General features: G+C 41.8%; 1 protein-coding gene across 1 annotated transcript in view; it reads right to left on the bottom strand.

Moving 5' to 3' along the window:
- The window catches only part of iglon5 (IgLON family member 5), a 108,286-nt gene that overhangs the window by 33,281 nt on the left and 54,434 nt on the right, over positions 1 to 20,571 (bottom strand). Inside the window, exons 5-7 of the mRNA XM_036557911.1 lie at positions 16,935 to 17,065; positions 4,966 to 5,047; positions 795 to 1,027 (exon numbers count right to left, since the gene is read on the bottom strand). Coding sequence (XP_036413804.1) covers positions 795 to 1,027; positions 4,966 to 5,047; positions 16,935 to 17,065 — 446 coding nt within the window. The remainder of the gene's footprint in view (positions 1 to 794; positions 1,028 to 4,965; positions 5,048 to 16,934; positions 17,066 to 20,571) is intronic.

The following is a 20,571-nucleotide window of genomic DNA, read 5'->3' as shown; positions in this document are numbered from 1 at the left end:
AATGCTTTTGCTTTGAGTGAGCCTACATCTTAATTATGTTTATTTTATTTAAGATTTAGAATTGCACATTCCATTTTGTCACTACCGTAGCAATCATAACACTATTGAAACATTTAGTAAAGTTTCAGTAGTGACTGTTTCAGTAGTGACAACTTTAGCTCATTTTGAGCAGAACTCAAAAACGCTAGCCAGTACATGACGAGCAAACACAGCTTTGAACACAAAACAAAATTATAATATTTTTCATTAAATTCAGTCTCACTTCCTGCTCTAAAATACAGGGGCATGGCTAAAATAAGGCTCCGCCTATGGATTAAAACTTTTTGGTAGTAACATGAAAACATGGGGCTGCATTTTTGGAATGAAGTTGTTTTTAATTTGAAAATGAAACTCATGACAAATCTAAATCTTTCAACTTCAATGAAATTTTGCATATTTTTATAGCTCGCAGTAAGTCATACTACCACAACCTGTCTGTGTCTTGAGAGAACTTTTTAGATGTATTCACAGAAAAGATTTGGGTGACTACTGACTTCTAGAGTTTGTTAGCAACATTAGCCTGGTAGCTTGTGCACTAAACTATATCTGGGGTAAGTGGAAAATTGTATTTGACTTTTTGTCAAACTATTCATCAGACCGAACTTCTGTTTGCAGAAACATCTGTAGTTTTAATTTCAAAACATAAACACAAGAAATTTTAGTAAAGATAATCTCATACACTTCTGGACATGTAGTTCAGTGTCCACTGCCCCTTTAAAACGAGTAAACAAACAGACGAGTGACTCTGGCCTCACCCTGGACGATGAGGTAGACGTGTGCAATGCGGGGCTGGTTCCGCGCCTGGAAGCTGCACGTGTACGGGCCCTCGTCCGTCACGGCCACACGCTCGATCTGAATGGAGAAGTCGCTGTCGTTACTGTTGACCAGAGACACCCGCGAATCCAGCGACCACTTATCCGTCCCCGCGAACAGGATGTTGGAGCGGTTCAGCCAGGCTTTGTGGGTAACTTCTTCATCGATCTTACATCTGTGAGGAGCGGGATATGAGGATATGGTGTCAGTGTGGTAACAATGAACACACAGACAGTCAATAATCCACTTAAGCTGTGTTTACATTATGATGGTAGATGGTCAGCAATGAATCTGATATTCCATTGTTTTCAATAGAGGAGTGACGGGGAATTCTACCACTGGCTGTGGCAACAGTAGCACACCGTTGCGGTCAGCGGAACATTCCGGAAACGCTTCACTTTACCTGATTTTTACCGTCAACAGCAAGTCTTAGCAAGTGAAAACGTCTTAAATGTAGTCAGAAATATTTCTCATCATGAAAATGTTGCACGAACATAATAAGATTATTCAACACATTTCTAGACGTTTTAACTTATTTTAAGTTATTTTATGTGGTTAAAATATCTTAATTCTTTGGCAGATTGTATCATTTTTCATATTCTTACAATTATGAGAAATATTACTTACAGTCATGTTCAGAAGTACTAATACTCATATTTCTCATCCTGAAAATGTATAAACATAATAAGATTTTACTTGTTTAGAGTAATTAAGTAATAAACATAAGAAGTTTTTAATTGTTTCAAGTAATTATATGTTGTTAAAATATCTTATTGCACTGGCAGATCATTTTATGTGATTTTATATATTCTTACAATAATGAGAAATATTACTTACACTCGTGTTCAAAAGTTTGGGTACTCCTGGTACTAATACTAATATTTCTCATCATGAAAATATAGAAACATAACAAGTTTTAACTTGTATGTTTGGTTAAAGTATATTATTCCATTGGCAGATCATCTTATATCATTTTTCATATTCTTACAATAATCTCGTAATGAGAAATATTACTTACAGTCGTGGTCAAATGCCATTTAGTTGAATTTCTAAGTGAAAATGAGTTAACACACATCCTCTATACACCTCTGCACATTTTAATGGATACTTACTGTTTATTTGCTGAAATTTAATATGTTGGATAAATGAGGTCTGTGCAGAAGTTATGGCACACCTTATATTTTATGTTTTCCCCCAATATGTTAAAAAAGCAGTGTGTTAAAATGTGCATAAGTGTGTTCACTATGGAGGGTGTTCAAACTTGTGCATGGTAGGTGTTTCCATTATTTTGTCCATGTCCTGTATTTTGAAGTGTTTTATGTATGAAAACAGCCTCAGAATCTCATTTTGGGCAAAAAACAAGCCCATGTTATTAAATATTATTATACCCAGTGAGAATCGATTCTAAAGTCAGTGTAGTTGAATCACCACCTTCAGACACATTTTTACACCCTTAATAACAAACTCAGCAAATATCAAATATCAGCTCATGCTGCCCTGAAGGAAGCCTCCTTTTTGCTTCTCGATGATGCTTGTTTGATGAGCCCTGTGACTCGGAGATGATGACACATAACACCCTGCTAACAAATCAGCCTCAGTTTAACAGAAGAGTTCCATGTTTTTGTTTTTATGCCCACCACTAGATGTCAGCAGTGAGTTCCGTTCTGTCACAGGAGCGAAAAGTGGCACATCTCTGGGTGAAAACCTCAAGAGATCACAGTGCCCCAATTCATGTCGACTTTGACTTTCACTCGTCGCATCATGATATCAAATCAGAGCTCGTTGGCTCTGTGCGCGTGAGTGTTTGGAATACTAAAGAGAGCGCGCGAGAGAGGGCTGAATGCTGGCTGTTAGAATACTGCTGCGCTCCTGCTAGGTGGAATGGCATCTGACAGGCAGTACAGGACTTCAATTGTTGGCTCATAGCCTGAAACCAAGTCGTTTCTGTCTGCGTGAGGCAAAGTGACAAACAGGAAACTAGAGGGAGCAGAATTAAACTAAAAAAAAAATAACAAAACTGTCTGACAGATCTGAGATGAATTCAATCAGATGAAGGGTTGATGGACTGATGTATAAGTGTGCAGTTTGGAATCACCTAGATAACACTCTAAAGAAACTTACTTCTTTACAGTGGTGGTGATGGGAACCAGGGGTCACCATGTCTACAACACAAATATAGCCATTTTATTTACTATCCAAAACCACCAGTGAACCTACACATGTTTTTATGAATGTTGATGGTAAAATAGTGGTAAATCTGAAAAAAATATGTTTTCTTTGGGGACAATTTTGCCTTATAGCACCTTACAGGAACCCCTCCACCATGAATAGATAAAAACAACATATATTTTAGCCCAGAAATGTATCTGAGAACTAGCATAAAACAATGTCAGACGTCAGGCACTGTATTTATAACCATTTCATGTAATAACCTTCTGTGAGGGAGCTTTTAGAGGTGGACGTCTGGTTCCTAACACCACCACTGTGACTAATTCTGACTTGGTAAGTTATTAACTGGCTGCTCACAATTCAAGTAACTCCAAATAATAATAGATCCTAATCTAGATAAAGAACTAAAATGTTGCACAAAAGATTGTGATACATAATATTCAAATAAAATTCTTGTTTGAATTTTCCCATTTAGCCTTAAACATTATGACGCCTGTAACTGCTGCACCATTTAAGGTGGAACGGGAGCATTCAAACAAGAAGCTGGCGAATAAGAAGCTGAGTTTAGCTTCATTCAAGACACTGAGCATTTTCAGAGCAGTGGGCTCTGCTTAGCTTTCGCTATTGTACCACAGAAAATCCATGGTTTGTAATTTGCGAACAATAAAAACATTGCAAGCATTAGCTGCACATTAGCTGATTAACTTACAGTGTAGAACTGATTAACACTTGCTATTGTCAATGTCTAATGTTGTGCTCGATTGTGTGGGTTCTGAGTACTCAACCTGGCATCCTGTGTGAGCTCTGAGTCTGGGGGAACAGGGGCGGGGCAGACAACTGTCTCCAATATTTTGAGTTTGGACTTGTACCTATTTTAAGCCGCTGTCAGTGTTACATTTTGCTCCTTTAAGTTAGTCGTGCTGCCTGTTTTTAGCAGCATGGCAAATTTTCAAATTGTATGTGTTTTGTGAAATTTTCTGTCTCTCTTGAAAAATCTGGAGTGTCACCAAACATTTGATTTGTAGCAATTCGGAGGGAAGTGTAGCTCTTCCTCCTCCACGATAATCTGTGACTCGCCTGAACACACCTTTAATTCGCGTGAGACTTGGCCAAGAGACTTGATGAGAATTGGCCGCTGATGGCATTGGAGATGAGAGAGCGCACTGAGAAACAGCTTAGAGAGGAGAAATAATAAAATAATCTAAAATTAATGGTAATATTTCTAAAGTAATAAAGACATAGAGTGTCTACTAATAATTACATTTTTAAATCATTTTAATAATTAAGATTCACAAATTTGTGAATCTTACCATCCCTACACTCTTAAATAAGTTCTTCAAAGGTTTTTTAGTAAAGAAAATGGTTCTACATAGAACCATAAACTCTTTAAAGAACACTTTGCAAGATTAAAAGGTTCTCTGCATCATGAAAGTGTTCTTCAGATTGACGAAGAATGTGCCCTAGATCATTAAAGGGTTCTTCAGATTGATGGTGAATGTGCTGTAGATCATGAAAGCGTTCTTCAGATTGACGGAGAATGTGCTGTAGATGGTTCTATACAGAACACTTTTTGAAAAGGGTTCTTTATAGCACTAAAAAGGGTTCCACTCTTGTTACAAGCCAAAAAAACCCTTTTCACTACTACATAGAACTCTTTTTGCTAAGAATGTATCCTAAAGTGTTACCAAAGACTGAAATATGCTAATCCTGTGCAACTTCACAGACTGTAAATAATGACAATTATTTATATACAAATAATAAACATGAAGAATTTATACAAGTTTCTTTGTTTTTCACTAAATACCTGAAATATTGAAGAAAAAATACTGAAAATCATTTTGTAGTTCAGTCCACATTGGTCTTCTATATAAATTGACTATGAATTATTAATCTAACAGGTGATTCCAAACTGAACAGTAGTGCAAGTGTGAACTGTGTAGTCACCTCAGAATGACGCTTTCTCCTTCCAGCACAGTAAGGTTGTCGGGCAGGTGGCCGAACTCCGCCGCCTGGACACTGCTGGGTCCTGCCAAGAGAAACGAGGAGGGGAGATGGTGAGCATAATGCTGTTATTCCACCAGCAGACGGCCCGCCTGCTCGTGCCAATACCCCCCACACCAGCACAGCTTGCAAGACAGGATCTCATCAACGGTGGCATTTCTGAGGTTTTGGAAGTCCTAAGCAATAAAACCCTGTAGGGCCCCCCATTAAAAACACCCTCCCAGACAGCCCACTGTTCTATTACTAAGACCTTCCTACCTAACTTCATCCTGGCAACATTAAAAGTTTTTCGTAGGCGATTAAAAGCGCCAGTGTCACTTCAGTTTTGCCAGCGAGTCTGGTATGTTTCATCGCTCAGTGTAATAATGCTGCTTTTGAGTGTTCTTGTTTTTTTTGGAGTTTCCCATTAACACCACCAAGATTAATAACACCTACACAGCATCCTCAGCATCCTCAGCTTGACAGCTTTTGCCTATTTTGCAATGTTTTTTCCTATTACGTCACCTACAGGGTAAAACCAGGGCAATTAGTCAGACCGCAGCTATCAAAACCTGTGAACGTCCGTCACGGCCTGCGCCATCGATCCACTGTTTTTGACGTCTGCTTAGTTATTTGTGTGCACAAAGTAATAAGTACACATGCAGGGGTTCGCGGAGCTGTCTGTGCTGACCCTTCGTATATTTGAATAATGATTGGGCTGTGGTGCGCCTGGCCTGGCCGTGTGCTCGGCGAACAGGACCGATAATGAGCCCAGGGAAGAGGATTCACACAGAGCCGGCAGAGCGTGAAATGAAGGGACAGCCGTGGCCGCGCGAGGGACACGATCGCGCACACACTCTAGCTCGAGCAGTCACACACGCACAGCATACAAATAACATACAGCCATATTGTCCTGTTGCATATACATCAGGAACAGTACATTTGCAACTGCTGATGAAGGCACAAACACGCGTGTGCGCCACGACCGAATTGGATACAGAGCGGCAAATGACATCAGAGGAAATGACAATTCTGTCACAGTTCTCCTGGAGGAGGCCTCTTCGGCCTCCCAAAATGAAAACAGACTGAGCCAGGCTTTTTTTTTCATTTCTCAAGACAGAGTACGAGAGCTCTTATCAGCAAAGTTTGGTGAAATATGCTCCAGTTTTCCCCTGATGAGCAAACCCCGAGCTTGCTGTCACAGCAGTGCCTGAAGCAGGGCCTCTCTCTCTCTTTCTCCTTCTCTCTCTCGCTTGCTCTCACTAGCCTACTATCTCAAGCCGCGTGGATGCTGCCAAAATGCCAGTGTGGCACAGGCGGACGCTGCGGACTGCCTTCAGCTTCATCTCCAACAGCTACTCCTATCACACTCATAAACAGCCGCTGTCCTTAATATCTCCTAGCCAATATTTGGCCGTCCTGCCTGTGAGGTTTAATATACGCCGACTTATGGGGGGTTGGGGGGGCAAGTGCAATGAAGAGTTAAGAAGCTCCTGGAACTTTTTTTTTTGCTACACTGCTCAGTGAACCAGTAATACTGTCCCCAGCTAAATGAACTCACAGACTGATTCACTGATAGACGAACTGGTTGATTAATTCACAGACTGATACATTTACGCACTGACTCACTGAATGGCTGGTTCGCTGACTGACTGACTGACTGATTGTTTGATTGATTGACTGACTGACAGATTCACTGACTGATTGCCTAACTGATTTACTCACTTAGTCACTGACTGGTTGTTTCACCCTCTCAGATTAATCGAAGGGTTGACTCACTGATTTACTGAGTAGTTGATTCACCGACTTACTGACTCGAAAACCGACTGACTAATTGATTCACTGACTTACTGACTGATTCACTAGCTGATTAATAATTGATTCGCTGACTGACTTACTGACAGGATAACTAACTGGAAAGCCTGGTGACTTACTGACAGATTTATGGCTTTCTCTAATATTAGCGAGCTAAACTTTAGATTTTCTATAATGTTAGCTAGCTTCAGGTTGCTCTTCAGGTTAACAAGCCATCAACCAATAGCCTGCTTTAGATTTCCTCTAATATTTGCTAGCTAGCTTTAGGTTTTCTTTAAAGTTGTCTAGTTGTCTGATGTTCACTAACTACATTTACATTTTCTCTAATATTTACTTCGTAGGTGGCTAAAGAAGAAGAAATTCTCTGACTAGAGCTATGCAGGTGTAGGGTTTCTCTATCATTAGCATTAGCTAGGCTATGTTTTGTAGATTCAGCTAACTGTGATTGGCAGGGTAGCCTGAACGCTAGCAGGGATGTTGTATCCATGATGCAGCTAAACTAGACTGCTTACTCTTGTGTTTTAACACAGAAGGGTGTTTGAGGCCAATAAGCTGACAGAATGCCAAGTGAACTGAAGCGATGAGAAGGGAAAAGAGCCCACTTTTGAAGCGGCACTGTGTGCTGACCGGCCACTGGCTTTTTAATTTGGACACATGCCTCGGAGGAAGGAGATGCGCCAAACTGCACGTGACTAATTAAAAGGAGCGCACCGCTGTCATGCCGCGTCATGGTCTCACGCACAAATTGCACAAAGCTGCTGCGCGTTACCGTCCGGAGTGACCAGCAATGACATCGCTAAATTAAGTTTCCTTCTTCTGCCAGGGAGCGTAAACGCATCAGTCTGATTTGAATGGAAAGCGCTGCTTAATCGCCTTCATTATTTTTCAAAGAAAGATACGCAAGTGTCTTTTTCTGAAGAAATGTTTTTTTTTGCAGCTTTTATTAAAAAAGAGGCCAAAGCGGATCTTTTGGTTGCTAAGGTTAAAGGGAAATTGCACCAATATTTCAAAATTTGTTACGGTTAAGACATAAACGTAGTCATTCGGAGTGGTTTGATGTAAAATGCTCCATTCTTGAGAAACATGCACAGTCAGAGCTGTTTTCAGTGATGGTGATAGGAACCAGATGTCATTAGAGTTTAATGCTTCTAAAAGCCCCCCCACAGAGTTGCTACATAAGATGATTAAGAATACAGTGCCTTATGCCTGAGACAATGTTTTATGAGAGTTTGGAGAAGGCTTTGGTCTAAAACATACCTTTAAAATCCATAAATTGTGAAGGGATAGACTTTTCACAATTTTACCATCATCAACATTCCATATAAAAACTTACAAGACATGTGTAGGTTCACTGGGGGTTTTATATAGTGAGAAAAATGGCTATACTTGTGTTGTAGACATCGTGACCCCTGGTTCCTATCACCACCACTGTAAAGACATCTGAGTCAGCAAGTTTCTCTACAATCAACCACTTCATATCAAACCAGTCTGAATGACTGTTTACATCTCAACCGCTGAAGTATGCAGACATTCCGAACACTTTGAAAACAGAAGCACACAACAACCGAACATATGCGCCTATTTAACAGCCCAGTAAGGTAAGGAACAGGCGGAGTGCTAACTAAATGGATCGTCGAAGGAGAGAGCGCGACCCTGAAATCTCCAGCTAAAAGCCCTAATCACATTAGCACCAGCCACTGCGCACTTGAAGCCAGCCAGCACGCTGCACACACAGCGGCGCGCACCTCCGTCTGTGTGTCTGAGAGCAGACGAAGGGTGCTTGATGTATGAAAGCGTGTGTGTGCGCGAGCTGCGGCTGTTGCAATAGCTGCTGCTGCTTTTCCATCCATGTGGAACAACTGCAGTTCATTGAGTTGCACGCTAGAAGTGGAGTATTGAGGTTAATTCAATTCACTGCTTTCCCTCACATACTCATACACTCACAAACGCCTGTATTCACACACGTACGCATACCCACACGCACACACACATGCTAAGTAGGCGATGTGTGTGTAAGCTAAAACCCCAAAACAGCACCGAGTAGGCCATAAAACGAAGAGGGGGGCTATTCCCTATTCCCTACTCAATTCCCATTTTCACAGCTCAATTGGCACCTATGGTTCTAATAGCAGCCTCCCTCTTCTCTCTCTGGCTTGATGCAATATGTTAGTGAGGGCACTCGCTCATACATGCTGAATTACTATGGGAATACAAGATATCATCCTAATTCGCTATGTGCTAAGTCAATTTTTTGGCATGCATGGCATCCCTCACCCTGCCTAGTCAAGTATAAATAAGCATATTTTCGCTGTCAGAAGCAAACCTGTTTTTTTCCAAATGCTATCTGTATGGGGAAAGGAAAACAACAGCGTGAGTTCACTGAACGTTTTGTAATAAAATAAAAAGTTAAAGAACTGTTTATTTTTATACTTTGTTTAATCATCTGGGATAACATAGGATTGCCTTAGCAATGCATTAGCAACTGCCGGGGGACACCACAGCAATGGCCTAGCAACACTGCAGCGACCATCTTGGATAACATATCAGTGGTGTGGCAACACTTTAGCAAAAACCTTAGATAGCAACCACCTGGGACAGCATGTCAGTGGCCTAACAACACCTTGGCAACCGTCTAGGTTGCCATAGCAATGCCCTAGCAGCACTTTAGCAATCACCTGGGATGCCATATAAATGGTTCAGCAACACCTTAGCAATCACCTGTGATGCCATAGCAATGGCCTAGCTACACCTTAGCCACCACCTAGGATGTCATATCAATGGCCAAGCAACACTATATCAACCACCTTGAATAACAATGCAACAGCTTAGCAACACCTTAGCAACCACCTAGCGTGCCATATAAGTGGACTAGCAACACTTTAGCAATCACCTGGGATAACATAGCAATAGCCTACCAACATGATTGCAATCACCTGCGATGCCATAGCAATGGCCTACCAACACATTAGCAACCACCTATGATGTCACTTCAATGGTCTAGCAACACTTTAGCAATCACCTGGGATGCCATATCAATTATGTAGCAACACTTTAGCAACCACCTGGGATGCCATGGCAATAACCTAGCAACACTTTAGCAACCACCTGGAATGCCATAGCGATGGCCCAGCAACACCTTTGCAATCACCTGTGATGCTATAGCAATGGCCTAGCAACACCTTAGCAACAACCTTGGATAACATGGCAACACCTTAGCAACTACCTAGGATAACATAGCAATAGCTTAGCAACCACCTGGAATACCATAGCAACACCAAAGCCAGTTAACCTCTTACCAAGCCATGGGTCGCAATGGGTGCTGTAGCCTATCCCAAGGCTCACTGGGCAGAAGGCAGGAAACACCCTGGACAGTTTGACAGTCCATCACAGGGCAGACACACAGACATACACATTCACACACACATTCACACCTAGGGGCAATTTAGCATCTCCAATTGGCCTGACTGCATGTCTTTCGACTGTAGGAGGAAACCCACGCAGACACAGGGAGAACTCCACACGCTTGTCGCCAGGCCGGGGAATTGAACCCGGGCCCTTCTTGCTGTGAGGCGACAGTGCTGCCTTTAAAAATTCACCAAAAGAAAGATCGAACCTCCACTCTAAAACTAGCACACATGGGTCTTTAGTAGGCTTAAAGTATTACAAAGTTCAGATCTTCATATTTTTGTGTTTTATTATGAATATTGTTAGCGGTTGCAACCCTGAAATCTGGGGGTGCGCCCCTGCTTCCCACATGCCAGTCCCTTCTCTTTGTATCGACCAAGCCTGCTGCAGGACCCACTGCGTCTCACGCTGCTGACGGCGTGCTGTCAGATCTGGGCTCTGGGCCGTTAAGGATCATAGACAGGGTGCGAAAACACCTGGGAGACATCCGCCACCCTTCAACATCAATAATGCACCAAGTGTGCATGGAGAGCTAGAAAGTGTAAGTGAGAGAGTGTATCAGTGATGCAGAATGGAGCGCGGCGTAATGAATGAATGATAGAGTGAGACGTAGTTTCTGTGGGAGAGTGAGAGACGAGGTGAAAGTGAGATGGAGAGAGAGAGAGTGAGGGAGAACGTAAAGAGTAGCAGGAGGTGGGAGAGCGTGGGCGGGCGAGCTGGAGTTTGAGAAAGAGAGATGCTTTGAGATTCAGGCAGATTGCACGCTAGCTACAGCGAAATTGATGTAACCTTGCGGCTTTGTGTTGGCTGCTATTATGATGGGCTGGAAGATTCAATCAGCATGACTTGGGGAAAGCTCTCATGGTCTAGCTTTTTTGTTTTTTTTTCCCCCTTTTCTCCAAATTGCACCATATTCTCTCTAGCTAATTCACATCATTCCGAAAACTCTGGCATACGTTCAACAGCTTGGCCTCTTGCAAGCTTCTGCTTCCAAAGCTACCATCTCAAAGGCTTAGTGATGTGGTGGGGTTGCTAACCTCCTGCTGTCCAGACAGACACGCTTGGTCCTGCTGCTTCTGCCAGCCTGAAACGCATGTTCTGCTCTCCACGCTTTGTACTTCACCTCAAAAAAAAAACAGGAAAGCTGTGGGGCTTGATTCCTCAACACCCACGGGACATTCATTTAAGCGTGATTTGTATCCTCTTGACTTTTACATACTCTGGTGTGTAATTGCGCTTGCTTCTGCCGCAGAGTCATTAACCGGAGCGAGCCGGAGCCAGACACTGAAGAGGCCTTGCCGTCTTTGTACTGTACATCTATTGCTTGTTGCCCTTGACGATCAAATAAACACAGGAAACTTTTGAAAGCCAGCCCATCAAGATGGGTAGCAGCACTGAGGAAAGAGCGCCGCATAATAATAATCCTCTTAAAGCAACACTTCAGCTGAAAATTGTACACAGTTTTCTACAATTTAACCCAAATGTTGTCAATCAGTGAAGACATGTTGGACATCTTACACTGGAGCTATAAGATTTACAGGTAATGGAATCTTACGGCATCGGTTAGCAGCCCACCTAAATCACCAAACACTTGCCTCAGACTTGCTAATGTGCTTTCTGACATTGTATAATATATAAAAATGGACGAAAGTATGGCTCCTACTACTGATGTGCAAATACTTATATCTGTTTTTATTAGGAGGGTGAATCTTTGAGTTGACTCAATCGATTCAAAAGGTTGCAATGGAATTATGAGCAATGTTTCAAGAAAACAAATCAATCATTACACCGCTAATGCTTACATATACAGTCATGCTGTCAAAAACTTGAATACTTTATATCAGGAGTCGCAACCCAAATGTTAAGAAGAGCCATTTTGTCCTTTCAACAAAAATCAAACCACCTTGGCTGTTCCTTACCTCTTGACTGTAAATATGTCTCAGTATGTGCTAATGTCCTAGTATAGGCTATCAAATTTAATACAAATGAAAACTTTAGCTCAGATATAGCCACTTTTCTCACATCTCTGACAGGATACTTTTCCAAAAAGGTGGAACAGTTATTGTAAAATGTCTCTCAACTGTTAATTTTTTTTACCAGGTGTCTCTTTCGCCAGCTTCTTGTTCGAATTTTCCCATTTCACCTTAAATGGTGCCTGAGGCGCCAGTATGTAACTGCTGCACCATTTAAGGTGAAACGGGAAAATTAGAATGAGAAGCTGGTGAATGAGAAGCTGACCTTAGCTTCACGACCTTTTAATGTTTGACAGTTTCTCATTGCAGATTAAACGTATCAGGAAACCAGCTGGAGTGATTATGAATGCAGGTAAGTACATCCGATGTTCAACAATCTCTAGCTAGGCCAGACTGTTGTCTGCATTGCTATGGTGTCCAGCAGTTTAAGGCCATTTATTGTTAACACTGTGTTAGAACGATCAGCAGAGCTTTATTTTACTGCAAAGGAGGATTATTTTATTTTTACCTGAACATCTAATTTTTCTGTGGAGCCACAACAGGGCAGTAAAAGAGCCACATGCAGCTCTTGTTACCTCAAAAATGCATCCAGCAGGGATTTCTTAATCGCCAAAAATGTCCAGTATTCAGCTTTGACTTGATACGATCACCTGTTAATTGTGTGCATGTTTGCATTGCTTTGACCTTTCTCTTTTGGTCCCATCCTCTCGCACGCCACCATTGGTCAGTCATGTACACGCCCTTCACACAAACATTGGTCAAACTGCATCTCTATCATTACCCTCAGTACCACTGCAACAGACAGAGCTGCTTGTCGACAGCAGCTCATGGTGCCTGAACAGCTTATAAATGTCCAAACGGAAACACAAATTCACAGACGAATTACAGAAGAAAATCACATTTTCATTTTGGTTGGGGTCAGTGACAAATAAAGGTGCTGGTGATCTAACAGCATACCTAAGCACATCAGGAGGAATGAAGTGTCTAGTGCAGGGGTGCACAGCTCTGGTCCTGGAGGCCCAGCATCCAGCACAATTTGGTGATTTACCTGGTTGAACATACTTGATTCAACTCATCTGTTAATCGCCAGGTTTAGTGGGTGTGTTCGAGTAGGGAAACTACCAAACTGTGCTTCATTACTCAAAATGTCTCAGTACTGAAATTCCAAATATATGTCACATAGTGCATGGTCAAGTCTTTTTAAACGACAATATAATGAGATGTTATAAAGACACCAAATAGGTTTCTTTATGTTCTTTATGTTATTTATGTCCTTCCTTAAGAGTCCAACTTGGTATTCAAAGTTAACCCCTTAATCCCAGGCGTATTACATACTAAGCCTTATTATTCAGTAGCCAAGGGGCTTCATTGTAAACTGCTTGAGCTATTCTTAGGCTATAGAAGTGTGTAATACAACTTTGGGCCTGCTGGCAGGCCCAGGCCATTTAAGGGGTTAATTTAAACCTTTACTAAAACAATCAAATAAACATCAGGCTAAACAAATAGCCATTATTATAATTATTATTGTTTAAACTATTATTCATTATAATATAGAACTATTATAAGCACTCTCCTTGAAATGAATGCAGGCCAATTTTGCATGTGTCTCAATAAATGTTACAATGCCATGGCTATTCTTAGTGTCAGTGGATAGCATAGTGTTGCCGTGGTTGCCCCATATGTGGGAGAACAGGGTTCATGATCCACTTCATATATGCCAATATATTCAAATACATTCAAATATATGTAGATGGAATATAAGTAATGGAGTCATTATTAAAAGTGTATATAAATATAGAAGAATATGCCAACCAGCCACTTCACTAAGCACCTCCCTGTACCTGTCTGTAGTTTATCCGTTTCTTCACATACTTTGTTACCCTGTTCAATGGTCAGGACCCCCACAGGACCCTCACAGAGTGGGTATTATTTGGGTGGTGGATCATTCTTAGCCCTGCAATGACACTGACGTGGCAGTCGTGTGCTCTGTGTGGACACGGTGGTCCTGTGAGGGTCCTAATGACCACTGGAAGGTATGCAATCAAATGGAAATAAACATGCTTCTGAGAAGGACATTGGAACAACAGAAGCGATGAGGAGCAGAATAGAAGAAAAGAACACCACAGCAACCCACCGGAGCAAGACAGCAGGAGACGTGGAGGTGCGGAACGAACGATGATGGAAGAGGGGAGGGCAAGAAGGAAGGAAGGAAGGAAGGCATGGGAGGAGGAGTGAGAAAGGGGAGGCACACCCGCATAATTAACAGTGGCACGCTGCAGCCAATTAAATATTTACAGAGGCGCTTCCCTCCGACACCTCGGTGATGAAGAGAGGCAGCCAGAGGATTATCAGATGCTAGAAGCCTGGGGCAGGAGAGGATTAAACATTAACTGGCAGATAGATCCCCTTTTCTTCCACGCCTGATCCCATTAACACTGGCCAGGCTGCATCGACCCCTCTCCCTTCCCCCAGTCCACCCCCACTCCACACATACAGACAGTTTTGTTTTTATATCTTGTCAGAAAGTAGACTTAATACATATGTCCTACATGTATTATGTGCCGTTATCTATATGTTAATATAGATATATAAGCCCCATGCATTATATAGTATATCCCATTCTAAATCCGTAGACATTAACATGGAGTTGGTCCCCATTCTTCTGGGAAGCTTTCTACAAGATTTTGGAGCGTGTCTGTAGGAATTTTTGCCCATTTGTCCAGAGGAGCAGACACTGATGTTGAATGAGAGGGCCTGGCTCACAATCCCCGTTCAAATTCATCCCAAAGGTGTTCGATGGGGTTGAGGTCAGGGCTCTGTACAGGCCAGTCAAGTTCTTCCACACCAAACTCACCCAACCATGCCTTTAGGGACACAAACTGTTCCCACAAAGTTAGAAAACGTACAATTGTCCATAATGTCTTGGTTTGCTGAAGCATTAAGATTTCCCTTTACTGGAACTAAGGGGCCTGGGTCAACCCCTGAAAAACGACCCCATAGCATTATCCCTCCTCCACCAAACTTTACAGTTGGCACAATGCTACTTGGTCGCCCCGCTCTGTGGGTTTGTGCTTCATGGCTAAGCTGCTGTTCCTCCTACATGCTTCCATTTCACAATAATAGCACTTACTGTTGTCCGGGGCAGATCTAACGGGACAGACATTTCACCAACTGACTTGTGGCAGAGGTGGCATCCTATGACAGTGCCATGTTTAAAGTCACTGAGCTCATCAGTACGACCCTTTCTACTGCCAGTGTTTGTCTATTGAGACTGCAAGGCTTTATGCTTAGTTTGACCCACCTGTTAGCAGTGGCAAGTGGAAATCTGTTACACAAATACATTTTTGATTTTATTAAAACACACTTTGGGTGAGTTCTCCTGTTTTCTCATGTTTTCCTACAAAGTTATTTGTGTCCAGAAAATGTACAAAAACACACAAACAAACACTCCTTTAGACCCATAGAGCTTCACTGTTCAACTCAACCTGTCTCGCTTCACCCGCCTCTCTCTGATAACCCGACTGATGGAAGTAGACCATTGCCCTCTGGACACCACTTGCAGCACAAGAGGGATCACTCAACGCCCACAAATGCTCTTACTTGGACTGGTCAGTGAAGAGGCATGGAGATGAGGAGAACAGGGAGACAAGCCTGGAGTGCTGTTCTGTGAAGTTAACTTTTTTTTTTTTGAAGTGTGAAGACATATAGGGAAAAGGAGCTGTTAGCTAGATAAGATAGAGCATTTGACAGCTTATTTCATGATTGATTAAGTTGTGTAGGACAGGATAATAGCAAAAATATAATTGTCAGTATGTTAGAGTATCTGTTTTACTGAATGTTATTTAATGTTAATCTTAACCTCAGTAATTATATAAGTTGTGCATTCCACATTTGTAAGATCTGTCTGGTGTAGGTTCACAGGCCCAGTTTCCTCCCTTTTGACGATACACACACACCTTTGCTAATAGTTGCCTCATCAGCTGCTTAGAATTCTCTTCAGGCATGTAGCAGTTTTCAAAACTTGCAGAGACGGTGGAAATTCTCTACCTTGGCTTATTAATACCCTGTACTATTCCAATAACGGTTAATGACAGTAACAACATATTTCTCTGACAAAGGCACATCGTCCACTGAGGAAAAAAAGACCTTGTGTGGAAGACGACGAGTCCTTTTCTGCATTCAACACTGTACTGGTTAGCTCTAGTGTTAGCTCAGTAGCTCATCCGAAGGGGCAGCCTCGGTTAAACGCTGGCTGTAGATCTGTTTTTAGTTTGGCCTTTTTTGGTTTTTCTTAACCAAATATCTTTTCATTATCTCTTACAGATGCCTGAAAGCCAATGTTAGTCACAATCCACATTCCTAGCTCAGGTCATATGCCACTACATATGAGAATTTCTGGCTTGTTTTCCTTTTCACAGCAGTAACCTTGTCAAAAGTGAATAAAATAAGCATTCACATATTTCGTTCTGATATTATTTCCATTACAAATGAAATCCCCTAAAAATCTGAAGGACTGAATTTTTATAACTCAAGCAGACCTCAGTTGCTTGAATCTCAAGGCCAATCCTTGAGGGATCCAGTGAACAAACTTCATACTCCCACGCTTATAGCATAGAATACAATTGGCTCCATGTCTAGTTTGGATTGAAATGAGTTCATTTACAAAGCTCGCTTTGCATACGTATGTTGTGTTATACACCAGACTACGTAAGACACAGCTGTCAAACGCGAGTCTAATACCTTGCTCTGTTACTTGACTGCTATCACCCAACCAGCACACAGACGTCTGTTTCCATCCTTTAAGCGGCGGCGCGCGCCTGCTGCATATAAAGCCTCCCGCAGCACTCAATCTCCTCTCCAGACGCCATTCCCTCCGCACACATCAGTCAATATGCAGCTCCAGACTTCAACGGCAGCGGAGACTCAATAGACGGCTGTGGATCTTTAGCATTGAAGCAGCTCCGTGCATGCTGCCAAGAGCGGCACGCGGGACAATCTCCCCGAAGCCCTGTCCGTTTTTAACCCCCATTTTTGGCTGCAAAGAAACTCAAAATCCCCTCTGCTCTCAGAAATCGATATACTAGTTAAACTGTTATTTCCTCTGTAGTAGAAGAAAAAAGAACGCTGGCCGAGGTCCCATGGTCCTGGCTGAACAGATAATTTGACAGAGTTGCCACTGAGGGGGACTCAGAGTCTTTTTTAAAGAGGCACTGTCATCGCTCTGCCGAGGCTGAGGGACTTTCGCAGTGCAGGCAAAGCTAAAGTGTCAGGCCAAGGTGCGAGCATGAAAAATGGAGGAGACGAAACGGTCAGAACGAGTAAAAATGGTGGAGGTAAAAAAAAGTCAGTGTGAGTGAAAAAGCAAAGGGGAAGAAACGGCCGGAGCGAGTGCGTGAAATAGGAGCTTCCTCCAGCCGACCGCAGCGGAAAAATTAGCGTCAGCAAAATTGAATTCGAGGAAGAAATCTGTATTCATTTCGGAGCTGGCATTTAGATCTCATTTGACTTTTTGTTTAGTTTCTTGCGTGCCTAAGCTCAGCGGCGGATCACAATGGAATTAGCTTATTAACAGCTCCACGCTGCACAGTGCTTGTGGCTTTTTAATAATTCAGTCTCGCGCTATGTTTTAGCAGAGCGTGCGTGATACGCGGCGCGACGCTCAGAGGAGCAACTCGGTGACAGTGAGAATGTAGGCCACTGACAGAGAAAAGCAGCACTCCAACCACACTGCCATATGTCACCCTCTCTGTTCTGCTTTCAAGACACGAGAATACACAACACAAAGGAGTCTGTTGATGCTCTGCTCACTTTTCAGGCCTTCAGAATCCACCCCAGCATGAATACACAGTCATACTGCATTAATTCTGCTAGCTGCTCTGCACTTGACATTGATAAATAGAAGTTAACTTTCGGTATTATCTATCTTAGATTGATCCAAAGCTAAAGATACAGTATGGAGGCTCATTCTGTATATGAGGCGTGTCTTGGATACATCTGTTGACTCTGGGGGGTTATGAGAGGTGAGGAAAGGAGACAGGTGTAAGGTGTGGTGTTGCGTTTTTAGTGAAAATGGTGTTCTTTTAAGGGTGGGTTCTGTTAATGCAGGGGCAAAAACTCTGGTCCTGAAGGGCCGGGTTCCTGCACAGTTTGGTGATTTTTCTGCTCAAGCACACTGGATTCAGCCTATCAGTTAATTACTAAGTTTGGTTGGTGTGCTAGAGCAGGGAAATCACCAAACTGTGCTGGACTTTGACCCTCAGTTCACCCCCTCTGTATTACAGTAACATTAAGTCAATGCTTGCTGAGCTAAGTTGCTAGGCAGCTAATTACTCAGTTGCTTGTTTTCTGCTGACTTAGACTTTGCTAGAAAATCTTGACAAAGAAAAAAAAAACAAATTAAAAAGCTGAGAAAAGCGGTAAAAAGCAGACAAAATCTTTTAATTAACAGTAAAATATGTTTTCTCAATGATGGTAAAAATTTGTAAAATTACAGTTCAATTTCTTAGAAATGCTGGCTTTTTAAGAGATGACTGTAATTCACCCCTTTCACTAGTTCAACTGCTTATTCTTATATTCTGACATACAGTAATCTACCATAACAATAACAGTAACAATCATTAAAATAATCGCAATTGTCTGTGAAATAAAGATCATTTGTTTGAGTGTATTTCTGTAAATTAACCACAGCAGAGTTAAAACACAGCATGTGTATGGTTTATTTACAGGAATTTAACCTTTTCTCCAAAAAACAGATCTTGACTATTCAATTTTTACAGTACTTTTACAGTGAAAATATTTACAGTGTAGCTAACAATACCTAAACGTTGTCAGCATATCGAACTCCCTAGGTAGCAAATACATCAAATTATTGTTAGCAGGTTTAAAGCCAGCTATCATCACATTGTTGCTGAAGCAAGATGCTGAAACTATTTATGGCCAAAACAATCCAAGCTGATTTAAACTGTTTGCCAAGATGAAAACTAAATGTACCTTTTTGTTTTTTGTGTGTACTAAAAAAGTGCACCGAACTTACTCAGTTCAAATCTATACATCATTTACATATGAATAAACCATCTTACGCCAACAATGTTCCACAGCCATCCTTCCACTGTGAGAAGACAACTCAGCGCTATGGGTCTGAAAGGATGTGTAGCTGTCAAGAAGCCTCACAGAGAAAAGGAGACAGACACATGAAATAAAGAAGCTGGACAATGGACTGACCACCCCAGAGTCCAGATCTCAACATCACTGAATGTGTTTGGGATTACTTGGAACATGAGAAGTAGACAATTCAACCACCTTCTAAGACTGAACTTTGGAGGTGTGGCTGCAGATTTCTTTGAGAAACTGAAAGCGAGTCTCCTGAAAAGAGTGGAAGCTGGAATAAACAAAGGTTGGACAGACTAATTATCAATAAATAAATAAATAAATAAACAAAAAAGATCTTACATTTATTTGTTCAGACTTTGTGTAATTTTCTCTTAAATATATGTTTTCTGTTATTTCCTGACACTGAAAAGTGCGTAACTTGTACTTGACTCTATCAAGCACAAAAGCAGGTCTCTGACTTTTACACATCTTCGTATATGAGGGCAAATGAATGCATATCATTTGCAAATGATATGTAAATAAGGCGCTCGCATGCTGATACTTGTTTATACACACTGATTGATCAGCTCATATCAGCATTTCATTTGATGTCATGACAGTGTTAAGAATCAGACGTGCTTGTTTATAAAGCAACTTCTTGCTCCTCTGAATTGTGACATTTTCAACACTTCTCAATCCAGTCTTGCAGAGTAAGATATGCTCTTGTTGCCAAGTTTTGTTTTAGGGGAGGCTACATAAAATTACATACTACACGGACACAAGAATGTGGACACCTGACCATCACACCCATATAAGCTTGTTGGACATCCCATTCCAAAACCATGGCCATTAATATGGAGTTGCGCCCCTTTTTAAAAGGCTTCCCACAAGATTTTAGAGTGTGTCTGAAGAAATGTCTGCCTTTTCAGTCAAAAGAGCATTCGTGAGGTCAGACACTGTGTTGGACAAGAGGGTCTGGCTTGCAATCAACACTCCAGTTTATCCAATGTTCAGTGGGGTTGAGGTCAGGGTTCTGTGCAGTCCACTGGAGTTCCTCCACACCAAACATGGCAAACCATGTCTTTATGGGACTCTGCCATGGTGGAACAGGAATGGGTCTTTACCAAACTGCTGCCACAAAGTTGGATGCATATCATTGTATAAAACATCTTTGTGTGCTGTAGCGTTAACATCACTCTTCACTGGAACTAAGGGGCCGAAACCTTGAAAAACTACCCCAGCCCATTATCCCTCCTCTACCAAACTTTTCTGTTGGCACTTTGCATTA

This window comes from Colossoma macropomum, unplaced genomic scaffold, assembly GCF_904425465.1.
Source record: "Colossoma macropomum unplaced genomic scaffold, Colossoma_macropomum, whole genome shotgun sequence".
Taxonomy (NCBI): Eukaryota; Metazoa; Chordata; class Actinopteri; order Characiformes; family Serrasalmidae; genus Colossoma; species Colossoma macropomum.
Note: the sequence above shows the minus strand (reverse complement) of the source record. Positions and strands in the feature narration are given on the sequence as shown.